The sequence below is a fragment of the Nycticebus coucang genome, chromosome 15 (assembly GCF_027406575.1).
Source record: "Nycticebus coucang isolate mNycCou1 chromosome 15, mNycCou1.pri, whole genome shotgun sequence".
Taxonomy (NCBI): Eukaryota; Metazoa; Chordata; class Mammalia; order Primates; family Lorisidae; genus Nycticebus; species Nycticebus coucang.
The window spans coordinates 95,240,715-95,263,231 of NC_069794.1; the positions used below are offsets into that span (position 1 = coordinate 95,240,715).

General features: G+C 38.2%; 1 protein-coding gene across 1 annotated transcript in view; it reads left to right on the forward strand.

Moving 5' to 3' along the window:
• The window catches only part of INTS6 (integrator complex subunit 6), a 93,321-nt gene that overhangs the window by 53,853 nt on the left and 16,951 nt on the right, over positions 1 to 22,517 (forward strand). The window contains exons 5-8 of the mRNA XM_053563163.1: positions 8,284 to 8,467; positions 13,068 to 13,193; positions 17,498 to 17,652; positions 22,269 to 22,421. Coding sequence (XP_053419138.1) covers positions 8,284 to 8,467; positions 13,068 to 13,193; positions 17,498 to 17,652; positions 22,269 to 22,421 — 618 coding nt within the window. The remainder of the gene's footprint in view (positions 1 to 8,283; positions 8,468 to 13,067; positions 13,194 to 17,497; positions 17,653 to 22,268; positions 22,422 to 22,517) is intronic.

Below are 22,517 nucleotides of genomic sequence, written 5' to 3' on the forward strand. Positions count from 1 at the left end.
AGGCGACCTGGGGTCCGATAGCCCTCTGAAAGCAGTGTGTCAGAATCTTTGGTGATATTTGGGAAATTTTCTTTTATAATATTCTCTAGTATGGCTTCCATTCCTCTGGGGCATTCTTCTTCCCCTTCTGGGATTCCTATAACTCGTATGTTGGAACGCTTCATAGAGTCCCATAATTCTGACAGTGAACGTTCTGCTTTCTCTCTCTTCTTTTCTGCCTCTTTTTCTATCTGAGTTATCTCAAAAACTTTGTCTTCTACCTCTGAAATTCTTTCTTCTGCATGGTCTAACCTGTTGCTGATACTTTCCATTGCATCTTTAAGTTCCCTGATTGACTGTTTCATTTCCTTCAGCTCTGCTATATCCTTTTTATATTCTTCATATCGTTTATCTCTTATTTGATTCTGTTTTTGAATTTCCTTTTGGTTAATTTCCACTTTATTAGCAGTTTCCTTCATTGTTTCCATCATTTCTTTCATTGTTTTCAACATGTGTATTCTAAATTCCCTTTCTGTCATTCCTAACATTTCTGTATAGGTGGAATCCTCTGCAGTAGCTACCTCATGGTCCCTTGGCGGGGTTGTTCTGGACTGTTCTTCATGTTGCCTGGAGTTTTCTGCTGATTCTTCCTCATGAGTGATTTCTTTTATCTGTTTCCTTGCCCTAATTTTCCTTTCACTTCCTCTTGCTCTTTAAGTTGTCGTGCCTGTGGACTAAGGGTTACAGGAGCAGAAGGGTGAGAAGGTTTAAGAGCAAAAAAGGGATGAAAGAAAGGAGGACCAAGTGATAAGAAAAAAAAAAAAGAAAAATAGAGAAAGGAGAGGGGGTGGCTAAAAGGAATATTGACAAAAAGAAGAGAGGCACAGAAAGAGGGAGACAGAGCAATATAGGTGTACAGTAGGGTACTTTGATACAACCTTAAAAAAAAAACCCACCTCCTGGGGGTGCCCAGTTGGGTGGTTCCCTTGAGGTCAGTAGCTCTTTGCTAACCTGATCAGACACAGTACCCCACCTCCACCAAGTAGAGAGGAAAGACAAAAATTCTATAAATCAAACCAAAACAAGCAAACAGAAAGCTTTACGGGATAAAATTGGCTGGAAAAACCAAATAATAGCAGTAGAAACACTAACAAAAATGAAGTTCTAACTATTGAAATAGGCAGCAATGGGAAATTATAATTAAACTGGAAAAATTGAGAAAGAAAAAGGATCTGTGTGGAAAAGGTTGAACTTAAAAAACAAAACAATCCACAATATCAAAATAAACAAAAAAAACAACCAATCCAAAAAAAAAAAAAAAAAACACAACCAAAAACAAAGCAGTATGTATATGTTATTGAATATTGTCTGGGCAACACGTGGTCTTCTGGGGTATGAGATGTTAATCACAGTTCTGATATGACTGGAGGCTGCTAGTTTCTCAAACCCCAGCAGGTAGACACCCTAAATCTCTCTTCAGCCCACTTAAAAGGCACTTTTAACTTGTTCACTTACTGAGCAGAAGCTGTCTCAGGGAAGTACTTGTCGCTGGAATCACTGCTGAAGTGGCTATCCAGTTACCCTGTGTGTCAAAACTGGTCTCCCTCTGCCCCCGAGGGTTAGGGCTGCAAGGCAGCTCAGACCCTGCCTTTAGGCTACTTGGTCGCTGGGTTACCAGCTCCCACCCAATTCCAGCTCTTCGACCCTGAGGGCGGAGCTTGCTGGGGCAGATCGCTCACAATGTCTGCCTGTGACCCAGAGCCAAACACTATTAGCTCCGTCTGGCTCAGGGGCTCAGACTGGGGCCCTAGACAAAGGCCAAAGTTCTCCGCACTCCCGCTCAGGCTCTCCCCAAGGCAGTTCAGCTGAGTGCCAAGTCCAAAGGACACCAGAACAGTTCACAGGTAAGGCCTTTCCGGTTTGCAGTCTCGCTGCTACTGAACTTAACAGTTGCGGGTGGGTTTAGACGGATTGAACACACGCGACCACTTGCCAGTTTTCCACTGTTTTAGTCCTCCTCTTGGAGTCCAGAAGTCTCTCGCTGACTCCCTGTATCCTCTCAGGGGTGATGATAGGCAGATCCCACCAGCCAGAGATGCCTGGAGTCCTATATCCCCAGACTCACGGTGCCCAGATGCAAGGAAGCTGTTACTCGGCTGCCATCTTGCTCCGCCTCTAAACAATAATTTTCTTTGCTTATTAGTCCATCAGAGTGAAGCCTTGCCAGGAATAATCTTATAAAGACCCTCAAACCCTTGGGCTCAGGCGATTCTCTTGCCTCAGCCTCCCAAGTAGCTGGGACTACAAGTGCCAGCCACAATGCCTGGCTATATTTTTGTTGCGGTTGTCATTGTTGTTAGCTGGCTCAGGCCGGGTTCAAACCCACCAGCCCCGTGCATGTGCTGGCGCCGTAACCACTGTGTTGTGGGTGCTGAGGCAATTTGAAGACTTTTATAATAAAGTTTTCTGGGATCAAGTTTCAGATAAAGGCTCTAATAAAACTATTTTTCCATTCCATGTTCAGAAATAAAAATCCTGCTATATACCTTGATAGTTAGTACTGTTGATTTTTAACCTTCTTCTTGTTGGCTTATCTTTAAACATATCTGTGAAGCAGATTTCTTTAGGAATAGAAGTCTTCAGAACTCTTGAAGTACTGGGACTGTATTTTATTATTTATCTTCAAATTTTCAGAACCTTTGGTAGGTTCGTAGAAAATGATGGATGAATGCATCATTTTCAGGGAGGGCCCTCCTGCTGTATTAATAGCAGGTTAAGAGGAATTCTGTGTTAGGGTCTTTACAGATGTCTCAGCTTTGAGGTTAGTAATCTCGTCTACCCCTTACTGTGTTTAGGCATATATGAAGTTTTCTTGTCTTTGATTTTGTGTTAAATAATGGTATTGTTATAAAGGAGGTGTAGATTACTTGAATTAATAATTTACTTTTGGTAATTATCTTCATATTAATGTGATCTAGTATTCTGGATAAGAAGTGGAAACATTTCTGCCATATTTGTCTAGTTTTGTTATTTTCTGTTTTGGATTTTTAAAACGTCAGCACATGAGAGAGAACTTTACCGACAGCCAGTGTGTAGTCTCCTTTGCTCTGCTCACTCAAGGTCCTCTCTTTTCCCCTTCCCAGAAACGATGAATGTGATGCACAGTCTTCTACTCACTATTCTAAATGTTGTTCACTTTTAACAGTATAGAGATGCTATTTGTACATGTCATTTTACATCTTTTTTTTTCCATCTAATATAGTTTTGACACAGAAATAGACTCACTCATATATGAGAAAAAGGGCCCCTTCCAGTGCAACTTACAGAGGATGGTCTTTTCAATAAATGGTATTATGTCAACTGGATATCCATTTGGGAAAATATATACCTTTATCCCTGTCTCATACCACACACCGTACTTTATCCTAGATGTATTTCAGCTCTAATTGTGAGTGCAAAATAATAAAGGTTTTAGAAGAAAATAGAAAAGAATATCTTCATGATCTTTGAGGACCTAAAAAGCACTGTGAAATGAAATTCTCTTTATCAAAAGATACCATTAATAAGGTAATTAAAGATTTCATAGAGTGACATAAGATATTTGCAATAGTATATCCAACCAAGAACTCAAGTCTGGAATATATTAACAATTCTCCAAATCAATAAGCAACCCAAATTTTTAAAGAAAATGCAGGAAACTTTAACAAGCACTTTACGAAAGAGCACATTGAAATGGCCAGTAAATGTGTGAGAAGGTGTCCAACTTCCACAGACACTGGGGAACTTTCAGCCCCACTGAGATGCCACTGCACACACAGCAGAAAGGCCAGTCGATACCAAGGAGACGCCACTGCACACACAGCAGAAAGGCCAGTCGATACCAAGGAGATGCCACTGCACACACAGCAGAAAGGCCAGTCGATACCAAGGAGACGCCACTGCACACACAGCAGAAAGGCCAGTCGACACTGAGATGCCACTGCACACACAGCAGAAAGGCCAGTCGACACTGAGACGCCACTGCACACACAGCAGAAAGGCCAGTCGATACCAAGGAGACGCCACTGCACACACAGCAGAAAGGCCAGTCGACACTGAGACGCCACTGCACACACAGCAGAAAGGCCAGTCGATACCAAGGAGACGCCACTGCACACACAGCAGAAAGGCTAGAACTGAAAGGCCAGTCGATACCAAGGAGACGTGGAGCAGCCGGGTTCCTCCCACAGTGCTGGTGGGAGTACAAAGTGGCATCTGACAACTTCAGAAAACTGTTCTGACAATACCTGATAAAAGTAAATATATTAATCCCAGTAATTCCACGCCTAAGTATAACCAGCAAAAAATGCATACGTGTTTTCTATAACGACATGCACTTTCATAGTTGTATTATTCATAATATATCCAAACAATCCAAATGTCTGTCAGCACAAAAAAGGGTAAATTATGTCATGCACACACAGACGTGATTTGGCAATAGGAATGGTGTGTATAGCGTTGTAAGTGGCTGTCACCCTTAAACGATGAAGGGAACTATAAGCCAAAGAGATCATACTCTCTAATTCTTAATTATATAAAATTAAAATTCAGGCAGAATTAATTTGTGGGAGGAGTCGTGACTGGAGGGGACATCAGACACTTTCTTGGTAAGAATTCTTATTGCTTACGTGTATTTAACTTGTGAAAACTCATTCAACTCTACCTTTTAGATTCATGTTCTTGTATATGTGTTATATTACCTGCCTCCTAGTTATTCTGAGATCTTTTCATGTTGGTTCCTAGAGATCTAATTTATTCATTCAAGTGGTATGTGAACAGACCAGTTTATTGATTCCTTTATCGGGCTTCTAGGTTGTTTCTGGGTTTCCTGTGTTTCAAATAATGCTGTAGTCAGTATTTTTTTTTGTATGGCTTTTTATGACAACACGTAAGTTTCTCTGGAAGTGACGTTGCTGGGTCGTAGGATATGTGCGTCTTTGGCTTTACGGGATGATAGCAGGCTGTATGTTTACGTGCCCACCAGGAATGCTGCAGAGTTCTCTCCTGTTGCTCTGTGTTCTTTTGTCACTTGTTATTGACAAACTTCCAAAATATTTGCTAATCTTGTGGGTGTGAAATGGTATCTCATCAGTATTCTAATTTACATTACTTGATAACTAGTGTATTTGTATATCTTTCTACATGTTTATAGGCCATATGGACTTCTTGGTTTTGTTTGTTTGTTTGTTTTGAGACAGAGTCTCACTCTCTCACCCTGGGTACAGTGCTGTGGTGTCACAGCTCACAGCAACCTGAAACTCCTGTGCTCAAGTGATTCTCTTGCCTCAGACTCTCAAATAGCTGGGACTAGTGAGCTCAAGCAATCCACCTGTCTTGGCCTCCCACAATGCTGGGATTACAGGTGTGGACCACCGGGCCTGGCCCTCTTCTTGGATATTTTTATCTTATGCCCATTTTCTTCTTTTGGGATCGATCCATTTTTATTGCACATTTTTCAAATGTTTAGTTTTCTATTTTCTTTCTGATTTCTGTGCACTTTGCCTTGATTCTCAAAGTCCATATATTCAGGAAGAGATCTCCCTTTTGTGATTTCAACACATTATTAGAATTTCAACTTGTAAATGTTAGATTTGAAGTGATTCTATCCTCCTAAGAATATTTTTGCTTCAGGTTTTAATCTTTTTACTGTTTTTGTTTGCCTGCCACTTGTTATATTAATAAATTTCAACTGTAGCAGAATTTTCCCCATGTTGGTTTTGAGAGGTTGGCAGTGATTTGGGGAGGGAGAAATAAATAGAAACACATTCTTATTAAAGTATTGTAAGAGTGGAAAAATAAATATCCAATGTACTCAATAATATGAAACCAGTATGTAAAGATTTACATGTTCATGTGAACAATAAAACACAAATATAGTCTAGTATGGGGATAGGGAGAGAAGGGAGGGGACAGTTGACTGAAGGGGAGAGGGCGTTGGGCTGGGTCTCACCTGATGGGCACAATGCATGGGTGTAAGGCGCGTCTCCCTTCATGGGTGTAAGGCGCGTCCCCTTTGGCGAGGGGTGTATGGCGCGTCTTTTGGGTGAGGGGTGTATGGTGCGTCCCCCTTGGTGAGAGGTGTATGGTGCATCCCCCAGGTGAGTGGTGTTATAGCACGTCCTCTGGGTGAGGCCTGCTTTTATAAGGGGAAATTTGCCTTGGTAAGTGAGAACAATTTAATCTAAAAGTTTGTACCCTCATATTAATTTGAAATTAAAAAAAAATAAAGATAAATTTGCCAAAAGTTTATAAAATTGATATAACAACTATGTATAAAAAATGCTTGGAAGTTGCTTGTGGTCCTTGTTAATTTTGTACTTCAGATGTGTTGTAGTTTAGCTTTGCACAGCCAAAGACCAATCACTTCATCTTCCATTATTTGCATTGCGGATGCTGGGCGGGTGTGGGTGTGTCCACGGCACACGTGCCTGTTATCCTCTGACTCTGAGACAGACCCGTGCATCTGCTGTTACGTAGAGCAACAGCGTCAAATGTGGAAACCTTCAGCCACTGCCACTGATTCCTCGGCATTTCTGTGGTCTTGGTAGTTGATAGCTGTGTTGACATTTCTGTGATCTTGGCATTTGGTAGTTGTGTCTCCCAAACACAGAGGTGGTTGGTCTGGGATAAAGGAGAGAGAGGTAAGCAGCACTTTCTCGTTTATCTTCCGGTAGGGTGTGGGTAACAGCATCAAGGGTCCAGAGTTCCCGAACCGTTGTCACAGAGCCTTGGGGGTTGGGGAACCTCCTCAGAGAACATTCTGGCCCAGATTTCTTAAGCATTCTTTCCCTATTGTCTCTGCCTTCTGCCTTAAGTATCACCAGTGCCAGAGAAAGAGCTCAGGACTCCTTTCCACTGTCACACAAACTGGGCTAATCTCAAGGAAGGAGTCACGTAGCGTGCTACTGTGGTGCCAGTCAATAAAGAGACACCAGCACAGCTTCACTGGGATTCCTCATCCTAGAATAGAGTTGGATTTCTTTTTTTAATAGTTTGATGTAAGTTAATGAAGAAACTTGAATTGTAAATCCAGTAGAATGAGTTCAGCCGCCATGAAGTTGAGAAGCCTTCTCTGTGTGAGATTTAGAAAGTCTGTGCGCAATACAATTACAATTTGGTCTTGCCTTCTGAAAAAATTGTTATTATAAACTCGGACATTGATTTAGAAGTGATAATTTTAAACTGTGCTCTATATTTTTAAAAAATCATTCCAATAATTACAGAAATTAGTCCTGAACTGATTTTGGACTTTATTTTTTAAAATTTTTAGTAAGTGTTAAGGGTTTTGGTTTTCCTAAATGGCATACCGTTATCACACTTAAATAGTAACATGTATTTCAAATTTTTAACTTTAAAAATATTTGTTTTTGTTTTATCTCTTATTCTATGACAGTTCCACCCCCTTCTCTCTCTCCTCCTCTGCTTTTTCATGCCATTGGTTTATTGGAGAAACAGTGTCATGTCCCGCGTCTGGGATCTGACAGATGGCTGCTTTGTGATGCTGGGCTTCCACTTCATCTTCTGTCCCCGGCCTTCCCTGTGTGACTGACTAGTTGGTCTTGTGAGCTTCTTATGGCATGTACCAGGCCTGCTGTCCTCGTGTTGTGATCTCGAGATCAACATGTGGACTCTGTATACTGTTGCTCTGGTTGGTACAGAGGGGCCTATTAGAATCACTTTAAAGCTTTTTAAGATTCTTAAGAATCTGAGAAGAGATTCTAATTTAGTGGGCTTGGGGCAAAACATCTGTTAAAACACACACTCAGAGAAAACCCCAGCCTCTCTACATTTACTCTCAGATGTGGTGAGAACCACTGCCTTCAATACATTTAATACTTAACTAGAGTGACAAAATGTGCCTTTATGCAGATATTTTGGGAATGTTTGTCTTGTATAAAGTGAAGCACTTTTAAAATTGTTAATAGAACATAGGTGTAGTAAATTTATCAGAGGGTTGTTTTATGATTAAATGATATGATTTAATTGGAAGCAGCCTAGCACCTGGTAGTTGAGTCTAAAGTCTGAAATACATTACAATAAATAAATTTTTTTTTTCAATTCATAGTGTTAAAGTTTAAGAAAATTGAAATAACATCTTGTGTTATTTTAGCTATATCTGAAGCTTTTATATTTGAACTTTTTTTTGGAGTGATAGGAGACTCAGTGCGGTTTCAATGTAAACACTTGAATTAAAGTAGCATTTTCAAAAAATAGTATGCGGAAATCTTACTGATTTTTTTTTTTTCCCCCCTCTCCTACTTTTAGCTCCATTTACCTCTTAATTCTCCTTTGCCTGGAAGTGAATTGACCAAGGAACCCTTTCGTTGGGATCAGAGGCTGTTTGCATTAGTGTTGCGATTGCCTGGCACCGTGTCAGTAGAATCAGAGCAGTTGACAGGTGTGCCTTTAGATGACTCCGCCATCACACCAATGTGTGAGGTGACAGGTGGTAAGTGTCGGCAATAATCTCGTGACTAATAGCAAATGTTATCTGAAGATTTTCAAATGTACATTTCAAACCTCCCGTGTTTGTTTTTATTTAATAAGTTAATATTAGCAATTATTAGATGTACAGTTTTAAAACTGCGTTTATTGATGATGGTCAGTGATCTTGATTTGAATAGAATACGGTTACTATTGGATATAATGATTAATCATAAGTCATTTTTTCTGTAGAAAATTTTGATATTTGAAGTTGTTAAACTAATTTTATTTATAAAGATTGTCAGTGATTTAGAAATACCACAGGACTATTTTCTGTGGACAGTGTTTTGAGAATGATCTCTTTATACATTTGATGGAATATGCTTGGTGTTAAGTACACGTTTTCCTAGAGGCAAGGTTAAAGAGATAGGTTAAAAAGGTAACAAATAATCAGGTCTTTTATCCAGTTCATATTTCACTTATAAATCAGATCAGATAGCCAGTATGCTAAGTGAACATTAATGTAAGTCTTGGAATATAATATATAATAAACTCAGAACTTCTGTAATGTGCGGTTGGTTAGCGGATGTATTTAATTGACACAGATGTATGTTGTGTGCCTACTGGGGACCACATGTTGCTCCACCCCAAGTGAGCATTGCTCACTTTCAGTAGTGAATGAGACAGACTTGGCATTTTTGCTTTCATGGAGCTTTTTAGTTCTCACCTGAGAATTTGGTGTTAAAAGCTCTACTCTACTGTTCTCACCTGTGATAAGGACCTGTGACGTAGTCTCCCCGAGTCTGTGGTGCTCTAGTGAGATTCCACCAGAGCCAGCTTCTAAGAGAAAGTGCAGTTGTGATCAGTAATTTAGGTGCCTTTCTTCCAAAATATATGAGTTTTGGAAATCCACAAAATTCACAGATGAAAAGGGATTCACAGATGAAGTAGGTAAGTTAGGAAACTTACTAAGTGTTCCCATTTTATAGAACTTTTGTAATGGGCTTCGCATTTTCACACAGGAGAAAAGGCATGCATAATTCTAAGGGCAGTTTGTTATCTAAGTTTAAAGAGTTGCTGCTAACAATTGGATAATATTTTTCAGCGACAGTCCTACTTGTTTCTGTGGGAGGATGCACAGAATTTTATTCATGTGATTTGTATTCGTGAAATTTTAGTTTTCAGCTTTTAATTGATCCACTGGTTAACGTCCTGATTTTTTTTTTTTTTAACGCTAAGGTTTTTACTTAACGAAGGGCTTTGAACTTTGAGGCTATAATTTAAACATCTTCACATTGGAAATTCCTTACTCTGAGTTACTTAGTTTGAAGTTAGAGTTACGGCGAAGTTTTGGGACTACGTGTGCTGTAACTTTTGTCTTCTAGGATCAGGTGGAGTATGAAATGAAGTGAGTTTATAATCAGAGAGTTTGAAAAGAACTTATAATCAGAGAGTTTGAAAAGAACTTTGAGACATCATGTAGCAGTTACTGTCCGTGCCTGCAGGCAGTAATGGAGGAAAGCTATTTTGTTTATTCTTTGAAAGGAACATGTCCAGAGAAGATTCTGAAGTCACCTTGGTCATATCTTTCAATGACCCCGAAAATCTTAGTCAAGAAATGAGCAAGTTTTCCCTAAACATACATTCTGAATTCCTCCTGATAGAATAGTTCATTTGCCCCTTTCCATGTTCTTACCAGTAATTATGGAAACTGCTTCAGTGCCACTCACCTTTTCATATCTTTGAATAGTGTGTTTTCTTTTTTAATTTAAAAGGAAGAATGTTCACTTTGGAAAGTTTTGTAGAAAAACAGAAAAGTAGAAAGAACAAAAAAGCTAATACCTACTGGTATTGCACCATCCAAATATGTAATCACTGCTAACAATTCCTGGGCATTTTTTTAACTTAGTGTTAAGAGTTGTGTGCTTGTGTTGTATACATTTATTTTTCACATTATAGAATAATTCATATGCACTGAGAAAAAATTGGAAATGACCTATTTGCCAAAATAATGTTTGATTGTATTTCTTTCTATGTAGGCTTTTAAAAAAGGGTTGTGTAATTGTAGTCATTATAAGCATTTTTTTTTTTGATAACAAGTAATTAATGAGTGCCCACTCTGCCAAATCACTGTTCTAGATTCTGGGACTATAGCAGGAGCAATGGACTGAAAGCTTACATCTTTGCCCTGGGCAACAGATAATAATTTTGTAAAACAGTAAATAATATTTTAGGCAATTAGGGTAAGGGAGTAGAGATTAACTTGAAACAGAGAATGAGTTTTCTAGGGGAGCTTTCTTCTGAGGAGGTAACGTTTGAGCAAGGACCCAAATAAAGGTGTTAATTATGTGAATGTCCAACGGAGAAATGGTAAGGGAGGGGCACGCTGTGTGCTAGGAAGCCGACAGGAAGGTTCAGAGCTAGCAGAGAGGTTTAGAGAGTAGGCAGGGGCCACATACCAAATAGCCTTTTAGGCCACAACAAATATTTTTCTATTTTCTAAGGGTGAAGAGGAAGTCTTTGGAGAGTCAATAAGATTGTTGTGTAACTTAGAAATATTGTTTTGCCTTATTTTACTAAGATGCTAACACTACCTTTAGACTTACTATATTTAGTTTTAGTTTTTTTTTCCTGTGCACTTGACATAACCCAAAATGAGACAGCTTCTTGCCTTGAAGGAGTTGACAATACGGTTTTTTCACTATTATGATTGGTGATCCTTGTGAAAGCATGAAAACTTCATGCTTCAGCACAAAGGGTTATATGTTCTAAGGAGTGAGCTTCAGCATAGCAATAAGTTAAGTGTAAGAGGAATATCACGCAGACTGTAGATTCACTTATAAAGATAACAAAATTTGTTCTTTCTAACTTTCCAAAGATTAATGGAGTTTTATTATTTGCCAAATAACTAATGTTTATTCACCTTTTCTGTAATCTTTCATAAAATATCTTTGCTAGTAATTTTTATTTCATGTTGAGATCACAACTCATTTGCTTTTTTTTTTTTTAATCAAGTAATTGATTAGGAAAGTAGAGAATTGCCACGGTTATATACTTTAAAATTTTTGTTTTTTAATGACATCCTGGGAATGCTTACATCTCATGCAATAAGATACTCAACTTCTATGTAAGATTCTAAGTACTGAGTCGTGGCTGTACTAACTTGGAAAAGTTACTTCTCAATGCCTCACTTTTCTCATTGGTAGTATTTAGGATTAAATTAATATGATAAAATGGTTAGAACAGTGCCGGACACATAGGTACTCAGTAATTGGGAGGTATCTTTATGATTATGTTCATCATTATTGTATGCAGGTAAGTTGTTGGAAAGACACTTGTTTTTCTGAGTAAAGCTGAATGTTCTCTTTTCTGAGTAGCCATTAGCAAATCACATACCAGTTGACGGAGTAACTTGATACGTCAAGTGTAACACTGTAGTTGTGTTCTGATGTAATAGGTGGAAGTTGTGGAAGTGTAGCACTTCATATTGTGCTTATTACAAGTAACTTTGCAAGGTGTGTGGGGGAAAATAAGTTTTTTCATTCAGTTTTTTTAAGTGTTGGTCTGGATCAGCATTTGTATTAAAAATATGATTGAAGTTCCATATTATAATTATAAATTTCATGGTAGCCACACTGAAAATAAGAAGAAACGGGTGCGATTAGTTTTAATAATATATTTTTCTTTAAATCTATATCTAAAATATTACTTCAACATGAAATTGGTATTTCAAAATTATCAATGAGATATAAAAAATCCGGTGTATGTTTTACTTACTGGTGTATGTATGTACTTACCATCTTCATTCAGACTTAGCCATATTTTGAGTTCTCAACACCCTCACATAGCTAAGTGTCTACAGTGTTGGACAGCAAAGGTCTAGATAACCTGTGTTGAAAATCCTGTTTAATAGACTTTTTCACTGGTATCTTAGAAAAAAAAACACACTAGCATTTTAATGCTTCTGAAGTGAAATGAAAGTATTGTAGGTGAAGATATATGAACGAGGTATCCATTTAAAATAGGTGAATTACCAAGTCCATGAGCCAGATGAAAGCCAGAAAAACACATGCTACCATCTATATATTAAAGTGCAAGTACTTCACACTTGTAAAAACTGCCAGCAGGCTAGTTAAATAGTTATTATAAATATCTGCTCTGTGCTTAATGTAAATCTCAGTGACAGTATTTTTTGTTAAGCAGGAATAAAATTTTGGGGAGATAATTATTAGATGTTGTGTGTGTTAAAGATAAATTATTAATAAATTGGATAACAGAAATAGTGTTTTTATATACATAATTTATATGTGTGATTTTTTTTTTTCCTCTAGTATGGTTTATTCAGACTAAGAGTTCTGTGTTCTAAATACCTGTTATTAAAGTAAAAAATAATACGTTATCTTTCAAAATGAGCTTGTTGGTTGGAAATAACTATTTTTATTCATTCTTCTGTAAGTTGATGAAATAAGTTCATCTTTATCATTGAACTTTTGCTAAATTAGTACTGTCAGAAACCCCACCATATTTTTTTCTTAATAAAGGTAGAAATTCTTACAGCTAACTAGTTTTTATTCTTTTTTTTTTTTTTTTTTCCTGTTCTCTTCTTTTTTTCTTTTTAATCTCAGGCCGCTCATATTCTGTTTGTTCTCCAAGAATGCTTAATCAGTGTCTGGAGTCCTTGGTGCAGAAAGTGCAAAGTGGGGTAGTAATAAACTTTGAAAAAGCGGGACCAGATCCTTCCCCTGTAGAAGGTATTGTACTTTTCATATAGATATTCTAAACTTGCTTTATCATTTACTCAACTACAATAAAAAATATTACTATAATTTGGCCTTGAGATTGACAAAGCCATATTACCAAGATGAAAAAACTGCTATTAGTAAAGAAGGAAGATTACGTGGAAAGTCAGAGTAAACGGGTGGTAGTTCAGTACCATTATCTTTTCATATTAATGATCGTTTATTGCCTGAAATTTTATAAGAGCCAAAAAGCATTTTAAGCATTTACAGATAAGGAACCTTTTAATTTCCTTTGTAGCATTAATACCACTGCACCTTTCCAGTCTATGTATTTCTCCCATGTCTTTTAATTCCCTGGAGTGTTCAACTCTAGGTGTTTATTCTCTGCTTCTGTGATCATGGACTTGTTCCAATAGCCAGTGGGTGTAAGACACCATACTAGAACCAATGGACGGTTCATAGCTGTGACCTTCTGCGCTGTGTGTAACTTACCTCAAGACTGTAAAGTCATTAATGACGCTTGGCAACGGTGATGATCACTGGAGTGGATAGTTGGGAAAGGAGAAAGGTCATGGAACTGAAAGAATGGGGATAAGACTAAGTTGCAGAGCATCTGGTTTAAAAAACCAAACAAACTCAAAATTGTTTTAGTTGTATTGGGAGACATAGAATGTGTTTAATTTTTTTAAATTATTTTAATGCTTAGCTTATAGTTAGCCACTAATTAAATGTTGACTGAATTGTTGAAGGGAGTTACTATTTTGCTAAAATTATTTTTATGTTAAAGATAGGTGTTTGAAGACTTGAGTGCAGGGGCTCACACCTGTTATCCTAGCACTCTGGGAGACTGAAGTGAGAGGATCATTTGACTGAGAGTTTGAGAAATAACCAAAATTAAATCAGAGATTAATGAAATTGAAACCAAAAAAATCATTCAGAAAATTAACAAAACAAAAAGTTGGTTTTTTTGAAAAAAAAAAAAAAAAAAATTAAATAGGTAATCCTTTCATCAGACTAACTAGAAACAGAAAAGTAGCCTCCATCAGAAATTATAAAGGGGAAATAACAGAAGCCACAGAGATACAAGAGATCATCTCTGAGTACTACAAGAAACTCTATGCCCAGAAATCTGATAATGTGGAGGAAATGGATCAATACCTGGAATCATACCCTCTCCCTAGACTTAATCAAGAAGAAATAGATCTCCTGAACCAGACCACTTTCAAGCACTGAGATCAAAGAAACAATAAAAAATCTCCAACCAAAAAACGCTCTGGTCCAGATGGCTTTACACCACAATTCTGTCAGCCTTCAAAGGAGAGCTTATATCCATTCTACAGAAACTATTCCAAAAAATTGAGAAGGAAGGCATCTTCCCTAACACATTCTATTACCGTGATACCAAAAACAGGAAAAGACCCAGCTAAAAGGGAGAACTTCAGACCAACTTTACTGATGAATATAGATGCAAAAATTCTCCATAAAATCCTAGCCAAGGGATTACAACTTCTCATTAAAAAAGTCATACATCATGATCAAGTAGGCTTCATCCCAGGGATGCAAGGCTGGTTTAACATATGCAAGTCCATAAGCGTAATTCAGCAGAAGATACTGATATTCACCATATCAACAGAAGCAAAAACAAAGACCATGTGATCCTCTCAACAGATGTAGAAAAAGCATTTGCTAAGATTCAACATCCTTTTCTAATTAGAACTCTGAGGAACGTAGGCATAGATGGCACATTTCTTAAACTGATGAAAGCCATCTACAACAGTGAATGTTGACACTGAATGGAGTAAGACCGAAAGACTTTCCACTCAGAACTGGAACCAGACAAGGCTGTCCTCTGTCACCATTACTGTTCAACACAGTCCTGGAAGTTCTAGCCAAGACAGTCAGGCAAGAGAAGGTAACAAAGGGCATCTAAGTGGGGACAGAGGAGTCAAACTCTCCCTCTTTCCTGACGATATCTTATAGTTAGAGGACCCCAATCACTCAACCCCAAGACTCCTGGAAGTGATCAAAAAATACAGTAATGTCTCAGGATATAAAATCAACATCTACAAATCAGTAGCCTTTGTATATGCCAATAACAGCCAAGATGAGAAGCTAGTCAAGGACACAATTCCCTTCACAGTATCTTCAAAGAAAATCAAATTCCTAGGAATATACCTAATAAGAGGTGAAGGACCACTATAAATTAGGAAACTATGAAATCCTAAGAAAAGAAATCACAGAAGATACTAACAAATGGAAGAACATAGCATGCTCATGGCAGGGAAGAATCAACATGTGAAAGTGTCTGTACTTCCCAAAGCAATCTGCAGATTCAATGCAATCCCCATTAAAATGCCAACATCATACTTTTAAGAACTGGAAAAAAAAGTTCTTCATTTTGTGTGGAACTAGATAAAACTCCGTATAACTAAGACAATTCTTAGTAATGAAAACAAAGCCGGGAGCATCAGCCTACCAGACTTTAGGCTGTACTACAAGGCAATAGTGATCAAAACAGCATGGTATTGGCACAAAAATAGAGACATAGACATCTGGAACTGAATAGAAAACCATGAGATGAAACTAATACCTTATAGCCACCTGATCTTTGATAAACTAAATAAGAACATATACTGAGGGAAAGAATCCCTATTCAACATATGGTGCTGGGAGAAGTGGGTAGCCACATGTGAAGGGCTGAACCTGGACCCGCACCTTTCTCTACTCACTTAAATTGATTCAAGGTGGATAAACAAGGTGCATCTAAGACACGAAACAATAGAAATCCTCCAAGAAAGTGTGGGGGAAACACTTGGAGGTATAAGCGTGGGGAAGGCTTCATGAAGAAGACTGCCGTGGCGATTGCAACAACAATAAAAATAAACAAATGGGACTTAATTAAACTGAAAAGCTTCTGTACAGCTAAGGAGACAACAATTAAAGCAATGGGAAACAACCAAATAGGTTTGGAAATGACCAAACCTTCAGAATGGGAAAAAAAAATATTTGCATATTATGAATCAGACAAAAGCCTGTAAACTAGGATCTACAGAGGACTCAAATTAAGCAACATTAAAAGAGCCAATAATCCCAGTATCCCACGGGGCAAGAGACATGAATAGGACCTTCTCTAAAGAAGACAGATGAATGCTAACAAACATGAAAAAATGCTCATCATCCCTAATTATCAGAGAAATGCAAATCATAACCACCCTGAGATGTCACCTAGCCCCAGTAAGAATGACCCACATCACAAAATCTCGAAGCCACAGGTGCCAGCATGGATGTAGAGAGAAGGGAACACTTTTATTCTGCTGGTGAGATTGCAAACACAACTGTTTTGGAAGAAAGTATGGCGAATCCTCAATAAACTCAAATTAGACCTCCCATTTGATCCTGCAATCTACCTGGGCATCTACTCAGAAGAAAAAAAATCATTTTATCATAAGGACAAGTGCACTAGACTGTTTATTGCAGCTCAATTTACAATCGCCAAATTGTGGAAACAGCCTAAATGCCTACCAACCCAGGAATGGATTACCAAGCTGTGCTATATGTATCCATGGAATACTATTCAGCCACTAAAAAGGGGGATGACTTTATATTATTTGTATTAAGAAAAGAGTTTGAGACCAGCCTTAGCAAAGTGAGACCCCGTCTCTACTTTAAAGAGAAGAAAAATTAGCCCGGCATTGTGGTAGGCACCAATAGTCCCAGCTTCTTGGGAGGCTGAGGCAGGAGAATTGAGCTCAGAAGTTTCAGGTTCCTGTAACCTAGGCTGAGGCCATGGCACGCTAGCCAGGCTACAGGGTGAGTCGGTGTCTGCAACTAAAGGAGGTGTTTGAATCCAGATTTGCATATCATTTTATGTTGTTACTATTAGGCTTTAGTTAAATTGGTGACTAAGAAATATGTGATTATCAATACTTAACATAGTATTTACCGTGTGGCTGGTGCGATGGTAAAGAAGGCACAGCACAGTGGGTCCTTGCCCTTATCTACTGGAGGAAACAGGTCACTGTTGATCCCGTGTGCACCAACAGGGGACAGGCTGAGCCTGGGAAAGCAACGATGCCCTGGAAGCTCCCTTCACTGGTGAACCGATAGTTGGAATTCGCAGATGTTACTGTCTGATGCATTATAATGTAATCTCAATGTTGAGCGGTCATAACATTCTGCCATCTTAGGAAAATCCGGCACTGAAAAGTATTAGGGCATTTTTATTAACATAAGTAGTAATAAATATAATTTAACTTTTTACGTTTTCCCCCCTATAATGATGACATGCTTTCTTTGTCTTCATGTCTTTGCTGTAGATGGGCAGCCAGATGTATCAAGGCCTTTTGGATCTCAGCCGTGGCACAGCTGTCACAAGCTCATATATGTCAGACCAAATCCTAAAACTGGGGTTCCTATAGGTCATTGGCCTGTTCCAGAATCTTTTTGGCCAGATCAAAATTCTCCAACACTAGTAAGTACAAGAGAGACTGTAACTACGTAACAGTAACCAGTTAGTTGCCTTTTACATTAGTTTTAAGTAAACACTATTGTAAGTGAAAGGCGTGGTTAGTTTTTAGGGTGATGGATGTTTGAAGTGCTGTTACTTACATTGGTATACTGTATTATTCATTATGAATTAATTGAAGAGGGCATGTTTCCTTTAGAATCTAATACAGTGCTTACATTTTTGGCATCTGGGTTCAGAATCACAAATGTAATAAAATTCCCTCTTTAGACTCCAAACATAAGGAAGCATGAGGGTTTTTCTCTGGGATACAATTTGGAACTTAGATGAAGGTTTAGGAAATAATTCTAATAGTTTGCCTGCCATCTTTTAGGACTTAGTTTTAGAAATTCATGCTGCCTTGCATGGTTTTAGTTATATCCAGGGTTAGAGATTGGAGACTTAAGCTAGAAAAGATTTGTTAACATGAATTTTTAGGAATACTGATGCTTCATGAATGATCATGGTGAATTGTCATTCATTTTATGTATATGAGTTTTAAAAAGGATAAATTTATGCAAATAACTATTTGGTCTCAATACATTATTTTTTTCAGATTACTGTTTTTTCCTAAGGAATTAGGAGTATTTTATAGTGAGCATGGCAGTGGTTCTCTTTGATAATTACTTTAGCAATAAGAATTGTATTTCAAAGATCATTAAATGATCTTTAATGATACTTCATGTGCCTATTATTTAGAACCTTTCTTGAGACATTTTGTACTTTGAATCTGTATCAGCTTTTCAGGATAATTTTTGCTTTGAGTCTATAAATTCTATAAAGTGATATTTCCTTTATTCATTAGGGATTTAATATACTAGTATATAAAATTAAGGTTTTATAAGTATTACTGAGTTATCTTCCTTGTAACTTTTTTCTTTTTTCTGTTGGGGGAGCTGGGGACAGAGTCTCACCTTGTTGCCCTCAGTAGAGTGCTGTGGCATCACAGCTCACAGCAACCTCCAGCCCTTGGGGGAGGGCGATTCTCTTGCCTCAGCCTTCTGAGTACCTGGGACTACAGGCACCCATCACAACACCCGGCTATTTCTGTAGCAGTTGCCACTGCTGTTTTAGCTGGCTGGGGCTGGGTTCGAACCCATAACCCTTAGTATATGGGGCCGGCGCCCTACCCACTGAGCCACAGGTGCTGCCCGAACCATATTTTTTTAGTCTGCCCTTACAGAGAAACTTTTTACCAATTTTCTTAGTAATTTTACTTTCTCTTCTGGAGGTCTTTTGACTCATGAAAAACATAAAATTTTGTATGATAAGTTACCTTGTTGGTGATTCATTATGTTGTGTTAATTTAACATCTACTAAATTTACATGTAGTATTTAAGTTATAATGGAAAGAAATCCAAAACCAGTGTCATAAGCCTTATTTATTAATATTGTTTTAGTGGTCCATTGTATATTGTTGCAAGCCATTGTGGTAGATAAGATTTCAGTTGGAGGAGGATATACTTGGACAAAAAATTTTGAAAGTGGAAATGAACAAGATGTATTTAGAAGCTGTTACAAGAAGCTGAGTATTGAGTGGATCATGCTGTCTGGGTAGGACACTGAGAGTGCCTTTAAAAAGACTAAATTGTTTATAACTTTAAATGGAAGGTTAAGGAATATGAGCTTTTTTCCAGTGGAATTCAAAGAACAACTGAAGATTGTCACTTTTAACAGGGTGCTAATTGAGAAAAATTCACTTGGTGATGGTTATATGAAGTAAGGTTGGATGGGGTGCAGTTGGAAGGCAGGCGGGCTCCTTGGAGGGCTATTGATGCGGCTCATGTAAGAGATATTAAGAGTTTGAATTAAAATGATGGAAGAGGAATCATAAGAAGAAAATAATATTGGAAAGAACTTGCAAACTTTAGTAACTGAAGGCTATTAGAGGGGATATGAAATTTTTATAAATTATAATAGCATTTCAAACAAGAAGTATTGCTACTAAAATGAAATGTGATTTATTAGAGACTGGTTGTGAATTTGATCATGGTTCTGCCAGTTATTAGCTGTGTGCCTTTGGTTAATTATCTTCTCTAAGCTTTGATTTCTCATTTGTTAAATGGAAAAAATAACTCCTGTCTCATAGGATTGTTATGGGGATTAGACAATGATTTTATACAAAATTTTCTTTGCCAAGTTCTAGAAATTTATCCCTCCACTTTTCTTCTCGGATCTCAATTTTTTATTCAAAAAATTATTGTATTTCTCCCCACATAGGAGAAAAACTCAGTTCAAGTTGGGAAGAGAGAGAACAAGGCATGGGGGAAAGGGGAGCAGAGAGGGGGATTGATGAGCCCCCCAGTGGGCACAGTGTAAGGGTACACGGCACACCTTCTGGGTGTGGGGCACCACCACAAGAGAGACACTACCTAACAAATGCAATGTTGTAACCTAGTTGTTTGTACCTTCACATTAACCTGAAATTAAAAAAAACAACAACAACTGTATGTCATGACTGATCAGTTCAATACGGCACTGGTCAGGTGCATGATGGGCACAGGGGTACAAGATGAGGGAAACACAGGGCTTATCCCCTTGACGGTCAGACACTGACGTATCAGAGTGTACGGCGTGCCGCTGTCATAGAGGGTGGAGCAGAGCCAGCAGAGGGGACACCTCAAACCCAGTGTACGTTTAGAGTACAGGGAGGGAAGGGTGGCAAGGAAGAAGTTCCTTGGAGCTTGGTACTTGCCAACTCATTCTTTAAAACTTAATTTGTTTGCAACATACAAGGGAGAAAATAATAAAGCAGTCAGGGTTGACATGTGAAACGGAGGCCTGAAAGGTGATGACCGGCTGGGGCAACTGTGAAGTAGTTGATGTGGCCTGGTGGTGGGAAGGCAGGTCTTTGTATGGATACTGAGGGTCTGGACACTGTTTTTAGGTGGTTGGCTACTACTTTTACAAAATAATTTTAGATAGGGAATTATATGATCGTATTTCTATCTCATGGTCATAGGACTGGTTGGAGGAGGGTTGACTAGTTAGGGAGAGTAATTAAAAAGCAGTCGTACTCAAAAAAAAAAATTGATAAAGGCGGCGCCTGTGGCTCAAAGGGGTAGGGCACCGGCCCCATATGCCAGAGGTGGCGGGTTCAAACCCAGCCGCGGCCAAAAACCGCAAAAAAAAAAACCCAGTCGGACTCGTCTAACCTGCTGGTTGAGTAGGGACAGGAGAAGCCCCTAGCTCCTGCCATGCTGCGTGTGAGGGCCTGAGAGTTGTGGTTATCATTTTAGCTTGTTCTTTCTGACCGTTAAATATGGAGAATGAGAAAGAAATATCACGGTTAAATGTTTTTAGAGTAGGTATTGTGGTTTAGGGAAAATCCAATGAATTGGATATAATGTGTCTAAGGGATGTCTGCAAGAGTCTGGTTATGTGCAGTACGTAGTTGGATACACATGAGGGGAATGAGAAGAACCTGGTTCCAACTCGCTAGATTTGGTAATGAGGAGTGTCCAACCCACTTTCCCCCTCGCTGAACCCTGGAAAACAAGAGTTGTCTTAGGTTACTCATTAAATACACAACACTAAGGAAAGCTGATGAGCAAAAAAAAGATCTGTACTAACTTTTCATGGTATCCAACACTACAGATGAGCAAAAATGGTCCTTGCACAATCTCTATAGGCTGTAGGTCAGGCACCAGGGGACAGTAAATGGGCTAGTAGAGTCCTTCAGATTATTTCCTTACAGCTCATCTCTTGTTCACAGTTGGTGTGATTTTTAGGAAGGGAGACTACTAAAGGGTAAATAAGGGGATAATAATATACCTTTAAAAAAAGTATTTTATCTTTTATACTTCCAGAACAGGATCTGCAGAGTAGGGTATGTACCACAGGCATTACCAAAACAATTGCTGGAATAGGGAAGGAGACATTGGAACTTCTGTTTGTTTATTTTTCTCCTATGTTAATATTATTTTGGTGCATATTACATAAGTATGTATTAATATTTATAAATAATTTAGAAGTAAATATATGCATATCCTAATGTGCATTCATAAAGTGATTGAGGTGTGTGCTGAGTTTGGAGGCCACTACTGTACGTAAGTAAGGAAATTGCTACAAATGAAGACTTAGGAAAGTGTCTATACATTTCTTGTTTCTTAGGTGTTAAAATTAATGAATACTCATTTGATTCCAAAGTTTTGCATTTAACTTCTAGTAAATTTGATTTTACGATTTAAAATGATTTTCGTTTTTCCTAGATTTAAAATGTTTGCCTTTTCCTTACGAATATTAAATGTATAATTTAAGCATTGTGTGTTCAATGTAAGTTGACCACCTAAGGAACCGTGTCACAGGCTGGTCTGCATGACAAAGGTGGACAGCATAAGGAGCTAGGCCCGTGTGCTGATACGTACCTGTGGTACGTGCCTGGTCCGTGAAATGTAGGTCAGCTTAAGGAGGTGGTCAGCTGTGGAGGTTCTGCTGTATTTCTTTCAGCTTAGTGTAGCTTTTAGCTGTAAATCGTACTCACTAGCGAAATTGAGCTGAGTAAATTTTAACAGCAAGGGATACTTAAACTGAATGCTTGCAGCATTTCGTGTAAATAGTAATAATAAGACTTTTTCCTCTAGCCACCTCGTACGTCCCATCCCGTGGTGAAGTTTTCCTGTACAGACTGTGAACCAATGGTTATTGACAAACTTCCTTTTGACAAATATGAATTGGAACCTTCACCCCTGACTCAATTTATCCTGGAGAGGAAATCTCCTCAAACATGTTGGCAGGTGAGCTGAACAATGGTAATTTAAAAATTTAAGTGAGGTATTCCTTAAAATGCTAACTTGAATCAGTGGTTTATATAACATTCTTTAAAGGTTATT